The sequence below is a fragment of the Mizuhopecten yessoensis genome, unplaced genomic scaffold (genome assembly GCF_002113885.1).
Source record: "Mizuhopecten yessoensis strain PY_sf001 unplaced genomic scaffold, ASM211388v2 scaffold9157, whole genome shotgun sequence".
Classification (NCBI taxonomy): Eukaryota; Metazoa; Mollusca; class Bivalvia; order Pectinida; family Pectinidae; genus Mizuhopecten; species Mizuhopecten yessoensis.
The window spans coordinates 603300-627651 of NW_018407907.1; the positions used below are offsets into that span (position 1 = coordinate 603300).

The 24352-nt window shown below is 37.0% G+C and overlaps 2 protein-coding genes across 2 annotated transcripts in view; one reads left to right on the forward strand and one right to left on the reverse strand.

Moving 5' to 3' along the window:
* The first annotated feature begins 664 nt into the window (after positions 1–664).
* On the forward strand, positions 665–12393 carry LOC110457465 (protein ABHD4-like). The gene is made up of 6 exons (XM_021508761.1): positions 665–836; positions 2807–2895; positions 4639–5181; positions 6078–6183; positions 9358–9544; positions 10369–12393. Exons 1-6 carry the CDS (start codon positions 763–765, stop codon positions 10579–10581), a joined length of 1212 nt encoding a protein of 403 aa, XP_021364436.1. The 5' UTR covers positions 665–762; the 3' UTR covers positions 10582–12393.
* Positions 12394–14554: 2161 nt separating this feature from the next.
* Positions 14555–24352, reverse strand: part of LOC110457497 (ATM interactor-like) — a 13233-nt gene continuing 3435 nt past the window's right edge. Inside the window, exons 2-4 of the mRNA XM_021508806.1 lie at positions 21076–21204; positions 19036–19268; positions 14555–17967 (exon numbers count right to left, since the gene is read on the reverse strand). Of these exons, the coding sequence (XP_021364481.1) occupies positions 15978–17967; positions 19036–19268; positions 21076–21204 (2352 nt within the window). The 3' untranslated portion in view covers positions 14555–15977. The remainder of the gene's footprint in view (positions 17968–19035; positions 19269–21075; positions 21205–24352) is intronic.

Here is a 24352-nt window from a genome sequence, read left to right on the forward strand (position 1 = left end):
AAAATGTAATAAATAGCAAATTTAATGGTGTCTTCAGTTATACCAAATATATTTCACGAGGGTGGCTATACTATTTTTATATTTTTCACTCGTGCGTTTTTAATGCATAACATTTTTCATGTTTTATACCTTAAAAATGTAATAAATAGAAAATATGAATGGTGTCTTCAGTTATAACAAATATATTTCACTAGGGTGGCTAGTATTTTGACATTTATTTTGCTGCGCACTCGAGAAAAATATCAAAATATTAGTCACACTCGTGAAATATATTTGTTATTATTAATACTGAAGACACCATTAAATAATCCTCTACAAGTTATTACATAATATATCTGCCCCACCTAACAGTTACAGTACGCCACTGATTTATGTTGATAAAGTTACTTTAAATTATATCCATTTACAAACAGAAAACTACGAAATATTTCTCAGTACAAGCGTACTTGGAAAGAACCCGATTGGCCTACTGTACTATACGTTATACGTATACGTACGTCGTAGTACAGTAGGCCCATCCAGTTCATGATGATAAATCACATACCCGACCAACTAGTTTAGTATACGCATTTGACGCATTGTTTACGTTTCATTCACAACGTGTAACAAGACCGTTCATAGATCACCGCACGTATTATTAAGGTTAATTTATCCGATCGGAACCACTCTGAATTGTACACCATAAGCAACGAAGAAATCCGTCCTATCATTATTAGTTCATGGTTAGAAAAGGAGGACGATATGCGGTGATGTCCCCCGGTGATGATGCCCTGTAGGTTTTTGGCCACAGTTATTCGATCTTACGTAGACGCGCTGATGCACACCCTCGGTTTGCTGTGAGTATATACCCACCCAGGCTACACCAACGCCATTACTAATTTAACAGCTTCAAGACAAACTTTACCCTCGCAATCTTTAAGTTTATAATGTAAACAATAGCTAAAAATAGCGATGCACTGTTGATGTTGTACGATTGACGTCATTGTTTCATGACATGGTAGAAGGTGATGATATGGGTTTTCAATGTTGAATGATAATACAGACCTAGTCCATTAATTCCAGTTATGGAATTAGCCTACACACGGTAGCTAAGGGGGGAGCCGGGTCAGTGTTGACATAGCGGTTTATTTAGTGGAATGAGGTCGTGACGTTCTAATCTTACTGGGTCATTTTGTAGGTCATTGTGTCAGGTCATCCTAACACAGGTGCTAGCCTCGTCTGTCAATACACCCATAATACTAATCATGGGTGTAATGACAGATGAGGCTAGTACCTGTGTCCTAATTTAACTGTAGCTATAGTTGATTGATTGATTGATTGATAGGTTTTACGTCCGCTTCACTACCGGGTGTATCGGTTATCCAGCAGACGAACTGTAGCTATAGAAGTCGGGCATATATATATATAGGTCAGCCTGTCTTTGAGGTCTTTTTGTTGAAAGTTTTCTACCTACCCAAAATACCAAAAGTGCATGCAGATCATTATCACCACTTGCATGTACATGTACATATATCCAGCAGATTTTTAAAACATTCTGAAAAGTAATATTTCAATGTTTCTTTATAAGTTACATATCTACTTTGCTCAAAATCAGATACATTTGTTCCAGTGTTTAATTATCACAGAAACTTATAATTATTATCAATAACAGCATATATCCATGTATATGTTATTATTGTGTGGCAGGTTTTAATTGTACATAGGATTAAGGTCGCCTTCTAGCTCAGTGGTAGAGCATCCGACTAGGAACCTGGAGAGGGAAAATGCACAGCCTGACCTGGATTCAAACCTGGGACCCTCCAACTTTAGACAGACCCTCTACCAATTGAGCTACCTCAAATGGCAATCGACAACGTTCATGCAGTTCCGCTACATACCTCCGTTCTATCAAAGTCTTTGACCCTTAATAAACATGACATGCAATATCACCCGTTCTGTGGGTATATTTAGGTGGGTGCTAAATTTAACAGGAGAGAAAAATGCTCGGCCAGACTTGTATTCGAACCAAGATCCCTCCAAACACTAGACAAATGCTGTAACTATTGAGATACCTGTTTGCCATCATCAATACTCCAGGGGTACATGCTCACTTATTGTGGAGAGTGTAAGTGAGCGTAAACCCTGGGGTATCAAGCTTGAGGATGCCTGGTCACCAGCGATCGATCAAATGAAATTTTAGTTATTTTAATGATGATATACATTTATTGTGTTGTGGCAGGGAAACATTGTTCTTTGTTTTCCCCAGATACTCTAGGGGTTACGCTCACTTCCGCTCTCTGCACCCCTAATATGTCATGACAAAATCGAAGGCTCAGTGCACGTGTGTGCCACTTTTTGAATGAGACGAGACAAGAATACTAGTTTCATCCTTCATCCTACATCAAAAGAATCTCACGGGCGTCTAGGTAAAATTGACTGGCTTTAAAGTCGGGTGTCGCTCCTCTGTTATCTGCAAATTAAAGGACATGCAGGTATATATATATATATATCAGCCTAGGAATTGGTCCGGTTTCTTTACCTTAAGACCTATCAAATAACTATTTTCATGCCTTCAATTTTGCTATGACATATCCCAGTGGTGCAGAAAGCGCAAGTGAGCGTTAACCCTAGAGTCTTGAGGATGGGTTGAATAAAATTCATTATAATGCTGTACCATATGATTCTGTTAATAGGCCCAACAAATACTAAGCCCAGCCCCCTATTTTTGAGTCTGAGATTATGAGTTCCCTGCATCCCAATCCCCACCCTCACCTTTGATGCTATATTAATGTAGGTACACATATATATATATATGTGTGTGTTTCAGGTTAGGATGGTTTGCTCCAAGTAACTGGATATCATGGAAACCAACATCAATGGCTCAACTTGCTCAGGCAGAAAATAAACTTTTGCAGTGTAAGTATCTTGTATTTTTCACTATAACATACAAATTTGTTTTTATTTTTTGTTAATTTGAAAAACTTTATTAGAACATACATTAATGTACATGTAAGTTTTAACCTCTGGACCATGCATCCTCAGATGTTGTGTCTTCGATAAAATTCATCAGTTTGGAAATACGTCATATCAAAGTATATTTTATCGTTTATGCACAAACAATGTACAAAACTTGTCATTATTTGTGAATAAAGTAAAATTTGATGTTACACATCCTCAGATGAATTTGTCCCTTTGAGCAAATTCCCCAAGACGGAACTTTTCTAGAGACTTTCTCAGTTCCGTGTTGGGATGAAACTTTGTTTTATCAACTAAATTATAATCCTATATTATTTTGAACAGTTAAATTCACATCATCATATAGTTGCACTTCCAGTGGCACTCATAAGCTATATTATCCTGTCTATTCAACCAGTGATCCATAGTCAGGGGTTCTAAGGTTAATTAGAGGTAATTAAATCATTCACCCCTGAATTTTCATAATGAACAATTCCAACCTTTGAATTTGAGGAGTTCCTATGTGTCTTCAGGGGTGGATGAGTTAATAAGTTCAGGTCTGACTGACATTCTTACCTCTTTATGAGGTGTTGTTGAAAGTTATTTATAGTATAATTTGCATTATAAACTATACAAAGATGGCATTGTCCTCTAAGAGGGACCTTTGTCTGCATAGAAGGACAAATCTGGTCAGAATTACAAGATAGGGGACCAGACTGGGCCCTATATGCCTTTGGATGGATCAAATGGCAAATATTGAGGTTGAGAGGGACAATCCCTCTCAAAGACTTCCTTGATATTCTAGGGGTTTTGCTCACTTAAATGCTCTGCACCCCTGGGATATGACAAAGCAAAATTGAAGGCTCAGTATGCGCCACCTTGTGGTTGAGACGAAAAGACTAGTTGGATCCTTGATATTTATAAAATGAATGCTGCTGTGTATGCGTGACAGTAAATTAAAATTTAATGGTATAGGCTTAGCAATTGGTCAGGTTTGTTTAACCTGAGACCAATCAAATATAGGTGCGTGACTTCAATTTTGCTTTATGACATATTCCAGAGGTGCAGAGAGCGTAGGTGAGTGAAACCCCTGGAGTATTGTCAGGATGTCGCAAAAAGGGATAGTTGACATGCATGTTAGAATATTAGTATGTAATTTGTACAAGTATAAGTAATTTAGATAAAAAAAATATTTTGGGTTTGATGAAAGAGACAATTTATGATTTTTCAGAATTTTTAAACTTTTGTACATGTAGTTTGCACCTCATCAGGTAAATAGTACTTAAGCTGATTACATGCTGTTATTATTATCTGGATCAGTTTAACTTTACTTTAACTCATTCACCCCTGAAGACACATTTTAACCCTTCCAATTCAAAGGGTGGACTAGTTCATTATGAGGTTGCAGGGGTGAATGAGTTAAAGCATGATTCAACAATTTATTTAAAGCTTACAATTTACAAAGAAATTCAGTTAAAAGCTAATATGTTATAGATAAAAGTTTCTGCATTGAATATTTATTAGTTTTGGTTTTTGTGTAGCGGAACTGGACTGGGTCGATCGCCAGTGGCAAGGTAGCTCGATTGGTAGAGCGTCAGTCTAGAGTTTGAATGGTCCTGGGTTCGAACTCTGGTCTGGTTGTACATTTCTCTGCTCCTATTACATTTGCAAGGTTACAATTTAACTTGTAAATATCTTTTGTAGGTGTGAAACATGCAATTACTGGGAAATTTGTCCTGTTACCTCGAAGTCAGCAGAGGATTTGGACCATTGCAGTCAATGAGGATTTTGTGAGGACTGACAAGAGCCCAACCACCCCCATCGTTCTTGTGCATGGTTTCGGGGGTGGCTTAGGTCTCTGGGCTCAAAACTTGAACTCTTTAGGCAAGAATGCACCTGTGTATGCGTTTGACGTGCTGGGTTTCGGTCACAGTGCCAGACCCACCTTCAGCAAGAATGCTACCATGGCAGAGATGCAGTTTGTTGATTCCGTGGAAGAATGGCGAAAAGAAATGAAACTTGACAGTTTTATTCTAGTTGGACACAGTTTTGGCGGTTATATAGCATCTTCGTTTGCGATCAAACACCCGGAATGCGTTAAACATTTGGTGCTGGTTGACCCTTGGGGTTTTCCTGAGCAGCCTCCAAAACACCTAAGACGGCAGCTTCCATTCTGGATCAAAGTTTCTGTAGCGCTAATGTCTCCATTCAATCCACTAGCCCCTATACGTGGAGCTGGTCCTCTGGGTATGTAGCATCCTTGATACTCCTGGGCCCGTATTCATGAAACCGTTTTCATGCTCAAGCACAATTTCTGTGCTCAAACCCTCTTTTTTGCAACCCGCTTAGATAATGTCAAATGATCACAAAGTCAAATGTAAATATTGAAAACAGTATTTGGCTTTAAGTTTCTTCAAAATGTTTCCAAATCATTGACAAAATAAGATTTATTCATTAAGTTATAAAAGAACAAGAAATTAGGCCTGAGCACAAAATCCATACTTGAGCATGAGAATGGTTTCATGAATATGGGCCAGGTGTTATGCTCATTTTCACTCTCTACACACCTGGAATATGTCCTAGCAAAATTAGCTAGCGGCTATAGCCATTTGATTGGTGTCGGGTAAAAATAAATCTGACCAACCGCTAGACTGATACATGTCCTCTTTAAGAGGAGGGCACCCAACTTCAAAGCAAGTCAGTGTTACTGTCACGCGACCAACAGATTCTTTTGATGTACCGGGTACATCAAAGTATCAAACAACACTTCTGGTCTCACAAGCTGGCCCAAACTGATCATGAGACTTCAGATTTTATTGACTGAATCATTTGATGACAACTTTTGTATACATGTATGTATATGTTTAACTTACAGGTCTATGGTCCATTCAACCCATCTCTGATGAAGAAGATTTTTTTTTCACGATTATTTTGTTACCTTTTCTGATAAGCTTGTAAAGATAAAAAAAAATGACATTTAATGACATTAAAATCAGCCCTTTTATTCATCCTAATTTCCTCTCATTGAATTACTGTCATGTTGAAAAATAAGATCTGCATACATTTAAATTTGTTATTGGCAAAGCATTACATTTCAACACTTGATAATTTACTTATTGATAATTATAGATTTTTTTTTCCAGGTAAAAGTCTTGTTAGGAACTTTCGGCCTGATTTAAAACTCAGATTTTCGGATGATGATGATACCATATTTGACTATATTTACCACTGCAATGCACAAACTCCCAGGTAAGCCAAGACCTTTTTGCCAGGAAATGTACATATTCACCCAGTCACATACCTGTATTTGCCCTTTACTGGAACAATGTGAAATTAATATTTTGGTTCAACCTCCACTAGCTAAAGTTTGTGGAAAACATCAACAAATACAAACGTTAACAGGGCAGAAATTTATTCACTTGGTTATCCCAACCACAATTAACATTAACAATAATTATTTCTTTTCAAACAATAAAGTTAACAAAAATCATGAAAAAATATCCCCAACCCAATCAGTTCTTGTAGTTAGGAGAAAACTATTTAAGGGGGTCGTTATTGTTGTAATATAAAAAAAAAAAAAAGAAAAAAAAAAGTCTTGGACTCGCACAAAAAGTCCCTTTCCCTTGCAATTTCTGGACATTGATGCCTTATTGCCGTTATCAATTTTTGCGAAAAATCTGTTTCTATGTATCTAAACACAGCATCGCTTGTCCAATAACCAATGGATTTTTGTCACTCATCGCTGATGGCGGTGGGCCTCCACAGGCACCATGCCGGCCATCATCACCCTGATGTTCGTCACTAGATTGAGAAGCATTTTCTTTCCGATGTACATTATCATCGGTCTCCTCGCTGTCACAATTTTGGGGTGGCTTAGGTACAAGTTGAAAGTTCTGTATCGCGGTTTGTGGCGTTCCCCATCGAAAACCTTCACTATGTTGGGCCTCCCGATATTCCCGGTCATACAGCATAACACTGCCGCGCACATACTTGCTGAAGAGTCGATTTATCGTTTTTGTATAATCCAGGTAGTCACGGATACCACGAACATCCACCTCGTTTGCCTCGATCATTTCTTCTAAAATTCTGCTATTACCATAGCCCCATTGTTCAACGCTGATTTTGTAGTAATCTTTGTCCATTTTACGGTTTACTTTGACCCCTGTGGTGGTGAACGTGACGATTTCGTCCTCGTCTATCAATGTGGGATCGCGCCAAAGATAATTGTGTACAAGGCGGGGTTTAGACTTTTTTGTATTGTTCACATTCTGCAGCAGTGTCTGGAAATTTAAGTCAATTAAATTGTTCATACCTGAAGTGCTGGGTCTTTCTCTCTCTGTTGATGACCCACCCTCCTGGCGATCACGTGGAGGGGCGGAGACGAAGGGGCGATTTTGTTCATAAATTTTCCGCCGACAATATTCGATCTCCTTGCAGAGAGCCCCTTTTCTTAACTCCGCTTTTAAACTATCGAGTTCCTTTTCGAGCTCGGCTTCTGGTTTGTCACTCATCGCTGATGGTGGTGGGCCTCCACAGGCACCATGCCGGCCATCATCACCCTGATGTTCGTCACTAGATTGAGAAGCATTTTCTTTCCGATGTACATTATCATCGGTCTCCTCGCTGTCACCATTTTGGAGGAATGTCATTAGTGAGCTTGATCGCTCTCTGAGATTGTAAGCGTTCATCGAGATGTCGCTGGATTTTATATTTATATAAAGCACTGTGAGGCTACTGCCATCTTGCTCTGCTAATGCTGTTAAAAGACCGGAACTAGCATGGGGAGCTAAGGGAGCTAACTCTAACTGCCTTGGCAAAGGCTAAAGTTGCGTACACCAAAATACAATTTACTAATAAATTTACACTTTATCAGTGTTAATTTTTCCCTTCAAACATTATTGTTATTAAGATTTGCTGTCATTATCAATGTTATATAAATGTACATAGTTCAGGGTAGGTAAAATAAAATTTTAAAAAATAAGGAGACTATGCTTTATCACTTTTGGACCAATCAGAATGGTACTGTGTTTTTACTTCATTCAAGCATTGTTCTGCCATTAGAATATGGTGCCAAATATTACGCTATTATATCCCCAGCTGTTTTGATGTAGTAACATTTTTAGGTCACCTGAGCTTTGCTTAAGTGACCTATTCCGATCACTTTGTGTGTCGTCTGTTGTGCATAAACTTTTTACATTTTCAACTTCTTCTCAAGAACCATTTGATGGAATTTTTTCAAACTTGGTCAGAATCATCCTTAGTAGATGAGGTTACAACATTGTAAAATTGGGATTCCTACCCCAACCACTGGGGCAAGGGTGGGGTCCAAAAGGGAAAATTAACCAGTATTTCAAAAATCATCTTCTCCAGACTCAGAGGTACAGTAATTTTCTCTGTATGGATGGAAAGATCATCAGGGGCTTTATTTAAATTGTAAATTTCAGGAACCCCTGGACCATCCATTCTCCCTGTGGGAGGGGGTAAAGTTTACTATAGTTAATATAGGGAAATAACACTTTTGTGTATATTTTTACAATTTTCTGTAGGAAATTATTCTTACTTGGTGAGAATTATCTTTGTAGGAAGATGGTTTTAAAATGTAAAATCGGGATTCCTACCCCAACTCTAGGGGCCAGGGCGGGCCCCATAGGGAAAATTTACCAATATTTCAAAAATCATCTTCTCCAGACTCAGAGGTACTACAGTCAATTTCAGTGCATGGATAGAAAGATCATCAGGAGCTTTATTGAAATTGTCAGTTTCAGGTCCCTGAGCCATCCGTTCCCCCTTTTAGGTATATTTTCAGGGGCTAGGGCGGGGCGCCAAAGGGAACATTTACCAATATTTTAAAATTCTTATCCTTTGATGACATGACAAGTATTGTATTTCACTTAGTTTACATGCTGATTTCCACATCACATCTAAACAATAAAATAAAGCTACCAGTACCTATGATATAACTAAGGTGACCGCTAAGGCCCTTGGGCCTCTTGTTTTCATTAGAGGTAGTTTTAAAATGTAATAACTAGAAAATTAAATGTCCTGGTTTTCCTGGTTGAATGCCATATTTATTTCACTCGTATGGCAGAATATACCTGTAGTAGGAGTTGAAAAATTGCATGGCCAGACCGGGGTTCAAACCCTGGGTCCTCAGAACTCTAGACCATCGTTCAACCAATTGAGCTGCCTGGTTGCCGATGATCAACCCAGTGTAGTTCCGCTACATACCAATACTTTCACTCGTGCTTTGCACCTTTGAAAAGTATTTGTTTTCTGTCAAATCATGAAATTTATATGGTGTTCAATGGGAAACCATTATATATCCTTTATAATTTGGTATATAATGTGCTAAATTAGTACAGTTTGATAGGAAGAATGGTTGTTGGTAAAAGCAACGTTTTTTATCATTTATTACATAACTAGTGGAGAGACAGCCTTCAAGAACATGACAATGGGAATTGGCTGGGCCAAGAGACCCATGATCCACAGGGTTACTGACATCGCGAACCACGTCCCGATCACGATGGTCTACGGAGCCAAATCATGGATGGACAGTAACACTGGGAATCTTGTCAAGTATCTACGGAACACCAGCTACGTAGACGTACAGGTGAAATTTGCGGAATTTCGGTTAAAAATTGTACAATGTTCCTCTCATGGCCTTCACAATGTGCTGATATATGTTTCGGTCCATTCATAATTCTGGGTTCTACCTTGGTGTCCGATTAGGCTGCCAAAACATTTAAGAATAGAAAAGTTTTAAAACCACCACCACCCCCACTCCTTCCCCATGCATGCTCCAAATGTGTTTACCAACTTAGATGTTAGGCATTCGTTTATAATTTGCTAATTAATTCAGGTTTATTATTTCTTAAAGTGTTTGTTTAAACTGTCTCCAGCGTTCTGCTTAATGTTGTGCACAGGGATATTTGAATAGGATGTACTAGAGCAAGTTAAATCTCACTAATATTGATACACTGTATATTATATGGACTTTTGTTGAGGTGAATATGTGGTTTTATAGACCAAAGAAAGCAATATTGACCGAGATGAAGTTGAGGTCGACATCACTTCAACAGGTCAATAGAAACACATATTCAGTGAAATAAAAGTCCTTAATTGTTATATTAGATGTAGTTTTAATCATTTAACAAGAAAGGAATTGAATGGAGGAAAGTACTACATTTGGCAGAGAACATTTAATGTTACGATTGAAATGTCAGGAAGTGAATTTTAACCTGTTTCTAAAAATAGTAACACCAAGTCAATGCCCCAAATCACCAACATCCATGTGATTATGATCCAACTAATGAGGCTGTAGGAAAAATGTGTGTCGTGTATTTTGTTTTTAAGACTTCATAAATGACGTTTGTTTAGGTGTATCACCGTGTATAATTCTGTTGTTCTAACTGTAGTGATGTCTGTTTCAAACAGGTGGTGAAGGGGGCGGGTCACCATGTTTATGCCGACCAACCAGGACCATTCAATTCACTCGTAGCACAGATCTGTGACATGGTCGACCGGGGAGTTTTGCCGGTAAAATCCAACAGTCCGAAATACAAACAGAGAGGGGCCTCGCGGACAACCAGTGAAAGCGCTCCAGACATTGACACTACCAAGCCAGACAAAATACCAAGTCCACTCTAGACACTGTGTACCATATTGTTATGTATATAATGTTAAATTTGGTTGTAGTTCTTCTGTAGTCTACTCAAAATTTTTCAATTGCTTGCTCAAAATAAAATACAGATACCGTAATATCAAGGTATTAAATTATGAATTACCAGGTACTGTAAAAGTTCTTATTTTAGTGGACTCAAATTTTGGTGTATTATGGAATTTAACAGATAAGTGCATTGATGAATTAGCACACTCACAATGCATGCTGTAGGCAATTATATATACAGAGAAGTGATGATTGCACCAATTGAAGTTTATGTGTAATTTTAGCACTTATCCCCCTTTTCATATTGTGCTCAATTTTAGCACAATTATGAAAAGGGGGATAAGTGCTGAACTTACAGTATACCACTCAAATATATGCATTTACTATCTACAATGCCTCTGGTAGGAGTCGAATCCGGGACCTCTGGCTTACTAGTCTTATGCTCTACCAAATGAGCTAAAGGGAAATTCTCCCTAGCCGAGTCAGTAGGAAGCGGCTAGCATTTTACCAGGGTGACATTCTATTGAAAAAATTCTATGATTTTTTTTAGGGATAGTTCAGAGTAATGAGCATTTTAATAGGAAACCTTAACAAAGTGACCTTAATATTTTGGTCTAATAGTAACGTTTCTATGTTAATCTAACCTGTGTACCTGGTTCATTTTGACCAGTTGTGGCTCGTAAGTGTTCGGTGAAGTTGGGCATCACCAATTTCAAGCGAAGGTACGATATACCAGGAAATTTTCGCCACATTTCAACTTTCGCCTTTGTCCCCCTTCTGTAACTGGGGCAAATTTATCATAAGATCCGACATTAGTTAACAAAGAACTGTTAAGAGTACTTATTTCAGCTGACACAATTTTTCAGCGTAATGCTGTGTTGTTGAATTATAACAGATTAGCGTATCATTGAATTGGCACACTGACAATGAATGCTATTGAAAACTCAACAGAAACCCAATAGGTGCAATCATGAATTAGCACAGTGATCAGCGTATGGAAATTTCTAAAATTTGAATGCTGCTAAAATATGTACATTTACAGTTATAAACGTTTGTTAAACTAATGTTAAGGAAAATATTTTCCCAAGAGGGCACCTTACTGATTTATTAGACAAGATACTATTTTCAAATGCATTTTACGTCTTCCTCTGAGCTGTCTTTTTGTCCGATTTAGAGAGAAGGTGAAACCAGTGTTTTGACACAAGCACATATGTACATGTACTAGGGTATAAAGTGGTTTCACAGATAATATGTTCTTACTTCAGACTTCTCTTCGGGAAGAAACCGTTGATCAGGCTGATGTGTACAATTTTAATTATTACTGCAGTCGGAATCGGAAGCGAAGTATATTTTTGTTTTTAATGCACTTTTGTATTAAAAAAAAAGTCTATTTTTGTTTTTAAATGCACTTTTGTATTACCGGATTATTGGAGTGTTACTACCGCGGAAATGTGAATTTAACAGTTGCAGTCAAGGAATAACTATACAGATCAGGCCATCTTTAGAACCACAAATCCAACATTTCTCAAGTTGATAATTTTCCACATAAATGCGGAAATAACACTGCATTAGATCCATGCTCAGGGTATAGCACACTAGTATTGAACTCAATTACCCCTGAAAACGCACTTGAACTCTTCCAATTCAAAGGTTAGAATGTTTCATTATGAAGTTTCAGGGGTGAATGAGTCAATAAGTCAAACTGCAAAGTTTGTATGAGACTTCTGTAAAATTCACTTCTTGATATATCAGATTACTTTATTGATTTATGACAATAAACCATGTTTTTAACATAAATGAATCTGTTTCTTTTTTTGTTGTTGAAATTTATCATTGAAATAGCTTGTAAGGTACATTATAGAAAGTCCCATCAATTCTTTTTTTGTGTATAGGCATTACAAAGTTACCAGTAAGCTCTTTTTCAAAAAAGTTTTCTATATCCCAGGTATTTGCATATAATTGGAATATGAGTTGCAGAGATAATTCATTCTGAAATAGTCTGCAGTAATTTTTCAGAAAAATATTTAATTTTCGGCTTTTGGTTTGTTTGTGTTTTACGTCCTATTAGCAGCTATGGTCATTTAAGGACGTGCCAGGTTTTGATGGTGGAGGAAAGCCAGAGTTTCCAGAGAAAAACCACCTACCAATGGCCAGTACCTGGCGACTGCCCCATGTAGGTCTTGGACCCGCGACCCACTGGTGGAGGGCTAGTGGTAGCAGAATGTCAGATGTCTTAACCACTTGGCCACAAATAAAAACAAACTTAAAACAAATAGTATGGCCGGTATAGGACAGTGAATCGTGCATATTCTCCTGACTAGGATACAATTCATGTCTCTTAGTAATTTCACAAAATCACTCATTTTAATCAGTGAGCAATACATTGTAGATCTAAACTGGAAAGTGCTCCCTGCTTTATAATCCAGAGGTATGGAGGTGTTTTGTTGAAAAAGGAAATCAAAATATTTTTTGTACACAACCATTTCCAATAGTAAATTGGAGAGAATATATATGGTCACTCAGAAAACGAATTGGAACTCATCCTCCTTTGGAGATACACTATACACAGAGCTGAGACTTCTTAAAATCACTTTAAGAAATAGACATTTCTGTGTCCGTCAAACTGTTACATTAAAACCTCGATATTATGCCCCTCCTTTCATTTTCAACCCCACTTACCGCCAATATATTTCATGGTCCATTTTTCTCATTTTCCTAAGAATTCCTTCGTATGTTTCCCTGAATTCATTGCCAAAGCCCTTTATAACGCCAATTTTTTTCTTGACAAATCATGGCATTATAACGAGGTTTTACTGTACAGTGGAAGTTTGCGCACATGTGGACATACCTTCACCGTATTTGACTGCAAATCGGTCCCCACCCAAAGTGAATAAAGGCTTACCAAATGGTCGAAGAGGAGGGGGGTTAATTACGGGAATTCCCACTTGTTCACAAACATTTAGCATGATGGAAGTCTGCCAACTTGGATGTTCTCATGGCTTCATCTCTGAGCACGTTACATTTCATGTATATTTATAATTGTTTATGATGTATAAAAGAAATAGCAATTATCAAAGTGTGTGGGGGTGGGTTTTTTTTTGGGGGGGGGGCTGGCGCTTACTTGAAGTCAAATACGGTATAATGAATGAGAAATAGAATTTGACTTAAAATTTCCCAACAATAAAAGTTGAAAATTTGCATAATTTTAAGTACAATAAGCATAATAATTATAATAAATAAAATAATATAGAATTACGAAAAACAACATAAGAACATAAGACAAGCTTTCAAGTTAATAATTTAATTTTTAACAATTAACTCGGTCTAAAATAAATACAGCAAAAAGAAAAAGAAAAGGGAATTCACAATAAGATCTTTATCACAAATTGACAATAACAATGTAACAAGTCTGATCTATGTATGTAAATATATAAAAAAGCAACTACAGTAAAGTACATGTATAACCTAATAAATATATACATGCGACAAGAAAAGTTACCTGTGTTTATATATATATATATATATATATATCAATAAATTGCAATACATACAAGTAAAAAAACCACCAAGAGATAAGACTATGTTTCTGTATAAGTTCTCTGAATTTAAAAAGATCTGTAACAGTGGGATTTTTTGCGGTGTGGAATTTTTCATTTGTTTGTGTTGAGTAAATTTGTGTGAAAAATATCCACACATGAATATATATTTCATAGATTATATAAAATACTGAAATATACATGTAGAATAATTACATTTCCGAAACAGTGTCAATGCGAAAAATTTCACACCGTGATCAGTTAAACTAAAGACACATTTGAACTCCTCCAATTCAAAGGTTGGAATATATAGTTCATTATGAAATTTTTGGGGTGAATGAGTTAAAGGGTCCTTACCCGAACATTTCCACACCACGACCAGTGTGGAACTCATTCACCCCTGAAGACACATTTGAACTCTTCCAGTTCAAAGGATGGAATAGTTCATTTTGAAATTTCAGGGGTGAATGAGTTAAAGGGTCCCTACGTGAATAAGTAAAGGTGCAGTAGAATGATAAACAAAAAATGACCATGTATAACACAATCATACAAAAAATGAGTATTGAATATCATTGAATGATCTTAAACTATTCTTTTTCTGCCATGTACAATATTATATAAATTAAGTTTTTTATGGAATTTGTTTTTTTAACAAACTTTTTCAAACAAGCTATGGGTCATGCATTGACATTATGCACTGTTGATGAAAAGATCCACTGCACTGCTATAGGTCACCAATTTTTGCAAATATTTTTGAAGTAACACCTAATAACAGTGTCATATGAATTAACTATTTTGGGGGCACCCCATACTATATTTTATCATTTCTTTTCTAGTTGAAAAAAACATTGTACAAGATGGCCTTCTTTTAAACATTTAGATACAAAATGAGGCCAATATTGTGTGTCTGCCTGATGTTTTTCTAGAATGGCGATAACTTTTATGGTGAGGTAGCACTATATATATATATATACTGTTGATATTTTTTATCCCCAAAAACTTAATCCTCGAACATCTGTTCTGTTATGGGGAAAATCATCTTCGCTAACCAAGCTACTCTTCACAGAGAGTGAAAGTGAGCGGTCAGCTGATATTTCAACAGAAAAAATTGGTGCAAAGATGTAAAAAGTTTCAATACTCTAATAAATAATAGATAACAAAATGATGAATTGTTGCCTTTGAGTAACACTCAAATATCCACTCTCTTGAAAGAAAAGTTAGACCCAAATTTCACCTTTCTGTGCGTTACTTTGCAAAATTATCAGATTCAACACTTAGGGATAACCCAATGTAGTTTTAGATTTGTGGAGGTATATCGTTATTATACGTTCGCAAATTGGGTTTTTGAGCAGAGCCAGTGAAATAGATATTTGCGGTAATATAATCATGATATACCATTATTCACACTCTAATTCACATCAGCCAGTGCCAAGGAAAGAAACGACAATTTTACACATTCAAACTGAGGCAGAACTACATAGGTCAAGCTATTGTTTGTGAGGTCATTAATAATCCATTTTATGATGTTTCACGGTCATTGACGTCAGTAACAATAGCCATATTAATATATCATGGTTATATTGTCGTAAATTCTTTTGATCTCCCATTCAAATGGCCTGTTACATCTCAAACGAATTAGAGTGTATTATATCACACAGAAACAAAAAGACTAATTTATTTTCAATTTGATCAGTTTAGACTAACATTCAAATCTTTTACTTTCTTGTATTAAAAATTCAGACCCAAGTTTTACATTTGTGTGGGTTAACTCCCTTGTACAATACAAGTTTAAACAACAACATAATATATAAATAATTTCACTTACATAGTCAAAGTTAACATTAATCAAATTGGGCAAAGATATTGGCTAGGTCATCAAGAGTGGTCTGTGTGTGAGTGTCGGTCAAGGAAAAGAGACCAGGGAGGGGCGTTTGTGTATGTGTGTCTGTGAGAGATGTCGAATCGACCTGGGAGGTCTGAGTAGCCTCGCTCTGGTGTGCCGTGTCAACGATCCCGCCTTTCTTGTTGGCCGTGGTTTGTGTCGAAGAGCATTGAGTTTCTTCTCCCACAATAGACATTGGGTCTTCCATTGGTTGGAAATCAAACATGGTCTGAGTCTGTATATCCGTGAAGGTGAAGGTATCGAGGTCAAGGTCATCCGTTGTCTGGGTTTCCATGTTGTTCATTAACAAGTCAAACACATCAAAGTCGTTGATGGTCTGAGTATGCATGTCCATCAGCGTGTCCGGGGCATCAGTGTTAGTCTGAGCTGTCTGTAACAGCGTGTCAAGGTCAGATGCAGACGACAAAGTCTGCACTTCCGAGTCAGTCAGCGAAACAAACCCGCTGATGCTCTGCTGCAGGTCGCAGGTCATTGAACCAGCATCATGACTCCTTGCAGTGCCTCCACAAAACACACTGGTTGGTGTAACGTTGAACTGTGTAGCACTGGACGTTGTTGGGTTCCTGATATCCGTGACTTGAGTTGATGCTTCTACAAAAGCATTAAAGGTTGCAGTAGACATGCGTTTTGTATAAACTGCGTCACTGGCAGTGGTAGGCTGGGTGTCGTCAATATCCGTCCCCACAGAAATGTCTCGACAAGTGGACATCAGAAAGTTCTGAAACTCATCTCCAAGGTCTAGATCTGTTGATGTTCCCTGGCTTAAATTACTACTGGTATTCAATGAAACTCTAGGACCAAAGTTGGGAACAGCATTTGGTGTAGTTTGCACAGCCATGCTGCCAGAATGTTTCTTCGGCACTTTCATTGCTGAGCAACTTGTTGCCGTTGAAGTACTTTTCCTACGTTGATTATTAACTGTGGCTCTCGACCGTTTTCGTGTAACTCTGTGTCTACTTGTATCATTAACTCCATTGTCTGTGGTGTCTGGTATGGGAGACACAAACAGAGGTCTCGTCTTTGATTGGTTGTTACTTGCTACTTGCTGTGCAGTGGAAGAGGCGTACAGGGAGACATCGTCAGGGTTGACATCTTGAGTCTGACTTATGTTGTCGACCATCCTGTTAGTCTGAACACACGTACTCATCATCCCCACGCTCTCAACCTGACATGTTGAATCACTAGTCATGGTGACCAGAGCAAGTGGCCGACCAGCAGTTGTCTGGCAGGTCGAGTCCATTCTCAACGGCGCCCCGAGGATCGGTCCTTTACGTCGTCGTCGTTTCCTGGCGGTTGCCTGAACATTTACTGTCTGTGTCTCACTGGAACATACACTGCCTTGTTTGATTGCCCTTAACTTTGACCTTGGGGTCATCTGTGTCCCAACAGACGATTTATGAATTGGAATATTGGCAGTTGCCATGGCAGCCTGTAATATGAGGTCCCCTGTTGTCTGTGTCTGTGCAGCGTTCCGTTGATGACCTGTCGTCTTCCTGAGGGGAATCGTAACATTTGTCTGCATACCCGTCTCCATCACTGGAGCTGGTGTTTGAGTGTTTGCAATCTGGAATTGACCAATGTTCGTGTCACAACTCTTGTTACTCTGCACATCGCTTGAATTATCTCCCTTGTCTTGTGAACTGTTCACAGTGGCAATATTTCGTTCAGCGTTATCTTTCTTCTGGTTTACTTTAACATTGTCAAGAGTCACTGTGACCCTGGTTAAGGGGATCAAATTGATGTTTGGAGTTGGCTTGCAGAGAATGGGTTTGTGGTGTGTGACTTTTGTGCCACGTGCGCACAGCTTTGTTGGAAGACTTGGTGGGGTCGGTTGGATGTTGACCAGGATTACTTTCGGAGGTGGGTGGCCCCTGAAGGGGTCAGGAAGTTGGTTCTCTACCTGTCGTCTCTTTAACTTCTTCATCTTTCTGTAAACACACAATACATACATAAGAATTAACTTCATACTTCACCTACAAGGTGTATCTGGTGAGTGATAACTTTTACAATTTTCCAGATACTGTAGATATAAACTTATAGTTTGCAAATACTTAATTTCATAAACTGTGTCCATTTTGTACTTTTTTATACAGGGAAAAGAACTTGTATTTGGACCATTGGCAAGTAAAAGAAGTACTTGCCATGAGGAGAAATATACTGGTCCAAACAATTTCATACATATACCAGTACATTTTATGAAAACAAATAATAAAAACAAATTCAGTTCTAATTTGCCCCAAATTAGCTGTAAACTTTCTATTTCTTTAAGAGTAGCTATTTTGCCTGTTCATTGTTAATATGACAAGTTATAATACAGCATGCTGTAAAATAGGACATTTCAATAGAAATTTTTGCATTGATCAGACCTGCAATTATTCTTGCCCCTTAAGCTTTTAGCTGTAGGCTCAATGTCTCAACATAAAAGACCCCTCTGTAGATGTCAAAATAAGGCCAGGCTACAGCTGCTACAGAAGGCCCTTAAAGCTAACTTCAGAATCAATACCAGGTTGATTGAAGCTATGCTAGTGATGGGCAATCAGTTTAAAACCATAACCGATGATCGGTTTGTAATCCGAAGTAGTAAACCGATCAAAGATCAATTGCATAATCAATTTATGATTTTATGGGACTGAAACCCAAATAAAGTGAGAACACTATTATTACATCAATAGACAGAGTTGTTCACTATACATTTGGTTTTGTTCTTTCATAATGAAAGTATACCAAGCAACTTTTATGCATTTTTATCAATCATATACGGTAGTATAAATCTTGACAATAGGTGACTTTCAAAGCATACTTTAACTAGAAGACATTTAAATACTCTTATTTCAATAATGAATCAACCATATACCGATTATGGAATGTGTAATCGATAATCAGAATCGGAAAGGGCCAGCCAACCGACCTATTTTGGATTATAATAGATCATCATCAGCACATCACTAATTCATGCTTTACATTTCAACAAAATGGAAACAGGATGATATACTGACTGTGCAGTCAATTGTTCCTCTCTTGCCCTGATGATCTCGGCCGGCAGGTCATGTGACTTGCGCTGACAGTGTGTGAGCATGGCCTCGCGCGTCGTGTAGGGACACTGACAGGTCCCACACTTGTAGACGATGCCACATCGAACCTCGTGACGTTCTTTGTCTCGGCTCAAGCCAAACCCAGCACCACACTTCTCACACTTGTGTTTCTTCTCTGCATGGACCTTACTGTAGTGCTGTAAAACAGGGAAGATAATCTCATAAAATGACAGATTTAATAAGGGGAGATAATCTCATAAAATGACAGATTTAATAAGGGGAGATAATCTCATAAAATGACAGATTTAATAAGGCACGTGAATGCAGGAAAAATAATATATCAAATTTTCAGAGTGCCTTACTCCATTTCATGATAATACAAATTCTACATACTGTATTCTATTCATCCTACTAAGCTATCTATCCTTTGTTAAAAACAAGGTATACATTTTGGCTACGTTCGTAATTTTCGGCACTGATCCAGTCAATGAGCCTTTGTTTATCCCGGAGCATTTCTGTACATGCCACCAGAACTGTTTCAACTGGGATACGCATAAGCAACTGAAGTGCCCGGATTCTTATTAGATCGAATAAGATACAGCGATTACATAATAATATAAGAAAACATCAAGTAGTAACAACAAAAGAATTAAAAAAAAGAGATAAAACATTGATCAATATGACTTTAACACAGTGCTGGTGTTCTGCAAATTTTGACAAGAGGCAAAAAAGGTCTGTATACATTGCTCACTTTCTTATCCAATGATCTTGGAAAACACATCTGAAACATCTGTGACCTGATAAGTGGGTCAAGGTAAAGTATTTCTTCTTTTAAGGTCATAGGAGTGTATTGCTAAACGAAAAATCCAATGTAGGGAGACAGTATCACAATTTCCGCATATTCTAATGTTTAATATTAAACTGATGAATATTGTATACTTATTATTGACAGAACAGTGTGTTCTTTCAATATTAAAGTATTGCAAAGCAATCCAGGCATTAATTCAGTTGTTTTTTAATCAATGAGTCACATGTGTCCATTTTTCTGTACTTCAGGAAACCGGCTACCTATTTTACTACTGTGAAGTTTTTCAAGAATGATAACTCTTGCATGCAATTACTATGTGTATATGGTTTTATTATAAAATGTCAATTTTTAATCGTTTATAGATAATTAATTTTACACAATTTCAGCATTTATGAAATGGATATACATTAATGCAATACTAATCTTTGTTAGTATCATTTTTATTGACATTATTTTGCAAAAAAAAATTCACTCCTTTTTACATAAATTTCCATTTAAAATCCTTCAAATTCTTACAACCTATGTTTTTTGTGGCAGAACATTTTCTTTACTTCAAAGCAATATAACTACAAAATTTGAATAAATTCTACTGAGAAATGGCGACAATCCTATTACCTTAAACTGACTAAATATCAGTATTCTACACCTAATGTGTTTTTTAATTTCAATGATTTTACTTCAAAGTTGGTCTAGGTTATTTGAAAAAGTTGAGAGCCCTTCACTCTGGCAAGCTACATGTCAAATATACATATTATTATCAAAAGCTTCTTGTTTTTTGATTTTTAACATTTTTGACCTATTTGATTTTTGAAGACAGTAAAGTTTCAGTTATTAATTTGAAAAAAATAAATAATCATAGCTTGTCTTCCCACCATGCTATAGCTACATGCCATGATCTAGCTGCAATATTGTAGCTTTCTGACGACGTCAGAGGAGGCCCGGTTTTAATATTAGTACTAGCAATGATCATGACCATACCTGGTAATCCTGTCAATAATTCATAAGAAGTTAATTAAAGAAATCGGATGGACGACAGATACTGTGCCACAAAAAAAAGCTCAAAGTCATATCATTTTCCCATCAGGAATGTACTGTAGTTGATGACCTAACAAAATACAGAGATTGAAAAATAACAATACTTTTCAAACACTTTTACCCCTTATAACAAATATATATCATGCATTGTGGTAGCTCACCTGTTTGAGCAGCTTCATGGAGGAGAAGTGTCTAGGTGAGGAAAGGCTATAGGGACATGAGGTCTTCGGGCAGTGGTACTCTATTGGTAAGTTAGCACTCTTATCCTTGTCTCGGGCAGAGCTGCTTTTCTGTGCAACAGAAACAAACTTAAGTCAAAACAGTTGTAGTCCAGCTGAATACATATGACCATACTTGCCAACCTTTTGAAATTTTCACGTGTGAGAGTCCATGTGCTCAAAATTTAAATCATAGATGAACCCCCTCGGGACTGAATAAACCTTTAAAATGACTCAATTTGAGTCGTTCTTTCCGATGAAATAATTAGATCTTAGAATGTTGGAATAGTTTAGCAATTTCACTTGTTGGATATACTTAATCCAAGTGTCCAAAATCGAGAACCCCCCTCCTAAATAGAGAGTTGGCAAGTATGCATTACATCAAGAAAACAGGTTTAAGGCTACACAAAAATAGCATTTAGTTCTCTTAATTTCTCTGTTCTGCTGTTAGTAGAAAGCACAGAAAAATGGCAAAAACTTTATAATTAAGGTACTCAAGAGGAAGAGCTAACAGTATATATATATCATATCATAAACTGTTCAAACCACAACACCTAACGACGCTGCTGATATTTATGGAAAATACACAGTAAAACTTTATAGCCATTATATAGCTGTCCAGTAAAATTTTAGCATAAAGTACTAAGATAAAGGAATAGTGATAAAGATAGTGCCGTCGCTGGGCATCGAACCTGTGACCCTCGACTATCCAGCCCATTGCTCGACCGCTGAGCTAAAAAGAAATTTCCTACAGCTGACTCTTGTAAGGCGACCTAATTAATCAACATCTTTTACAAGAGTACAGGGTTCCAGTTAACCCCTGTATGTGGCATTGGGGTACATTATGTAAATGACCTCCTTGAATGGCTTTTGACCCTCGAAATGTTGAAGGCTTGCTATAGAAAGGGTTATAATTTCATATTTGTGGCTGCATTTCCCCTCAACTTTTATGTATTCCAATATACTGGAGTAGGTATATTCAAGCTTAAAACCTTTAGAGAAATGATCGAGACAGGACTGAAGCTACATTTGTAAATATTGCATGTATACTTAACCTCCTCCACATTAAAGCCAATCTGGTCTCTGTGGAGTATTAGATGTAGATTAGACATTTTGCGGTCTCACTTAAAAGCGTCTTCAACCGACAACAAGCGTCTTCAAGTGACAACAAGTGTTGCCAGACAAAATCTTTTAAAATACTGAATAAAGTAAGCGACATCAGAAGATATGTTGCTAATATGACTATAATACACCTCTGTGCCAAATTTCAATTTGATATATGATAAAATGACTGAGTTATGATGAATTGAATTTTTACGATTGCAGCGTAGCACATATTTGTGTATTAGCATGTAAAGTGAAGAAAGCGTCGCCAGATAATATCGTTACAATTACCCGCTAAAGTAAGCGACATCAGAGGATATGTTATTAGTTAAGACTTTTATTGATATGTATTCCAAATTTCAGCTCGATATTTGAAAAAGTTATCGAGTCAAATTTCACTTAGATATATGAAAAATTGACTGAGTTATCGTGAATTTATTATTTTACTATCGTCGGCTTGGCACACGTGTGTTAATAAAACTGTTATAGATCAAGAAGCGTCTTCAGACTTTACCTCTTAAAATAATTGATAAAGTAAGCGACATCATGAGATATATGTTATTCATATGACTATGATACAATTATATACCAAATTTTAATTTGATTTGTTGAAAAATGATTGAGTTATCGTGAATTCAATTCATACGATGTACAGATATTTAGCTATACGCTGTGCCACATATGTGTACGTAGGGTATACGTAGGGCTTCGCAAAGGCAGAGACGTGTATGTGTTATACGTCTCTGGCATAGGTAACACAGTTAGAATATATTGCTATATAAACATTGATACCCCTTTAATCAGATGTGTCAAGAATAACAATATCGTATTTATTGAACAATGTAGATTTTAACTGTTACCGACTAAGAATAATTACGATTAACAATGTGTTTAATTATCTTTATATTTTTTTTATTATAACTAATATAGTGGGAGGGGATGCATAATTTTCAAGTTTCTCATGACTTTTTGAGTTAGATGGTGGCCCTGAAAAGGGTCGTTTAAGCAGGCGACTAGCGCAGTCTTTGACAGAACAACGCTAGTCAAAACCTTTCTGTACACGACACATACAGGAAAATGTGTCGAGACATTTGTCAGTTAAAATTGGCATGACTGATAAAGAAAAGGCCCCGATCATGTCATCAATCTTTGGTGAAGATGATTTATTGAATTGTGATTCAATAAAAGAATTCAATACCATTGCACAAAAGATTGACGAGTCGTAAAGAACACGTTTAGGAAGATATTGGTCAGTACAGATTTTACCAACGATTAAGCGCAGGGTGATTGAATCGAGATTGTGCAATTCCAAAAGGTTGGAAAAACAACAATTGCGAATTGATGAATCACATCATCAAACTTCTAGGGGACTGGAAAAGTGTGTGGAAGAAAACATACTTTTTAATATCTACAAATGGTATGTTAACAATACTTAAAACCGCAGCAATCGCAAAAAAACAGTGACGCGAAAACGTGTTCGCGCGAATTGAATTGCACCGAAACGCACGGTCCTGTTTAACAACAAAAGTTGTAACTAAGTTACCTGATGACAATTACGCTAAAAGAAGAACTTTTTTACGCTTTCACAACACTTACGCATCCCCTACCAGACGGGATTCAAGATGTGAAAATATATGAATAACATATCTTCTGATGTCGCTTACTTAATAGATTAATTTTAGAGATTTTGTTTGAAGACGCTTTACAATCTGTCGAGTTCTATTCACACACGTGTGCCAAGCTGTCGATCGTAATAATCAAAAACATCATTACTCGGTCATTTATCCAAATTTTTACCTGAAGTTTGGTATAAAGGTGTATCATAGTTATATGAACAAGAGGCCCAAGGGCCTTAGCGGTCACCTGAGTTATATCATAGATACTGGTAGCTTTATTTTATTGTTTAGATGTGATGTGGAAATCAGCATGTAAACTAAGTGAAATACAATACTTGTCATGTCATCAATGGATAAGAATTTGAAAATATTGGTAAATGTTCCCTTTGGGGCCCCGCCCTAGCCCCTGGGGATGGGGCAGGAATCCTAATTTTACAAAGTAAAACTCTCATTTACCCAAGATGATTCTGACTAAGTTTGAGCAATTTTCTGCTGAAAAT

Excerpts from the sequence above, each read along its gene's own strand:
- LOC110457465 (XM_021508761.1), top strand. The coding sequence starts at position 763 with ATGATGCCCTGTAGGTTTTTGGCCACAGTTATTCGATCTTACGTAGAC. Across the intron at positions 5,182-6,077 it reads ACGTGGAGCTGGTCCTCTGG|GTAAAAGTCTTGTTAGGAAC; the intron begins GTATGTAGCATC and ends TTTTTTTTCCAG. Across the intron at positions 9,545-10,368 it reads CCAGCTACGTAGACGTACAG|GTGGTGAAGGGGGCGGGTCA; the intron begins GTGAAATTTGCG and ends TGTTTCAAACAG.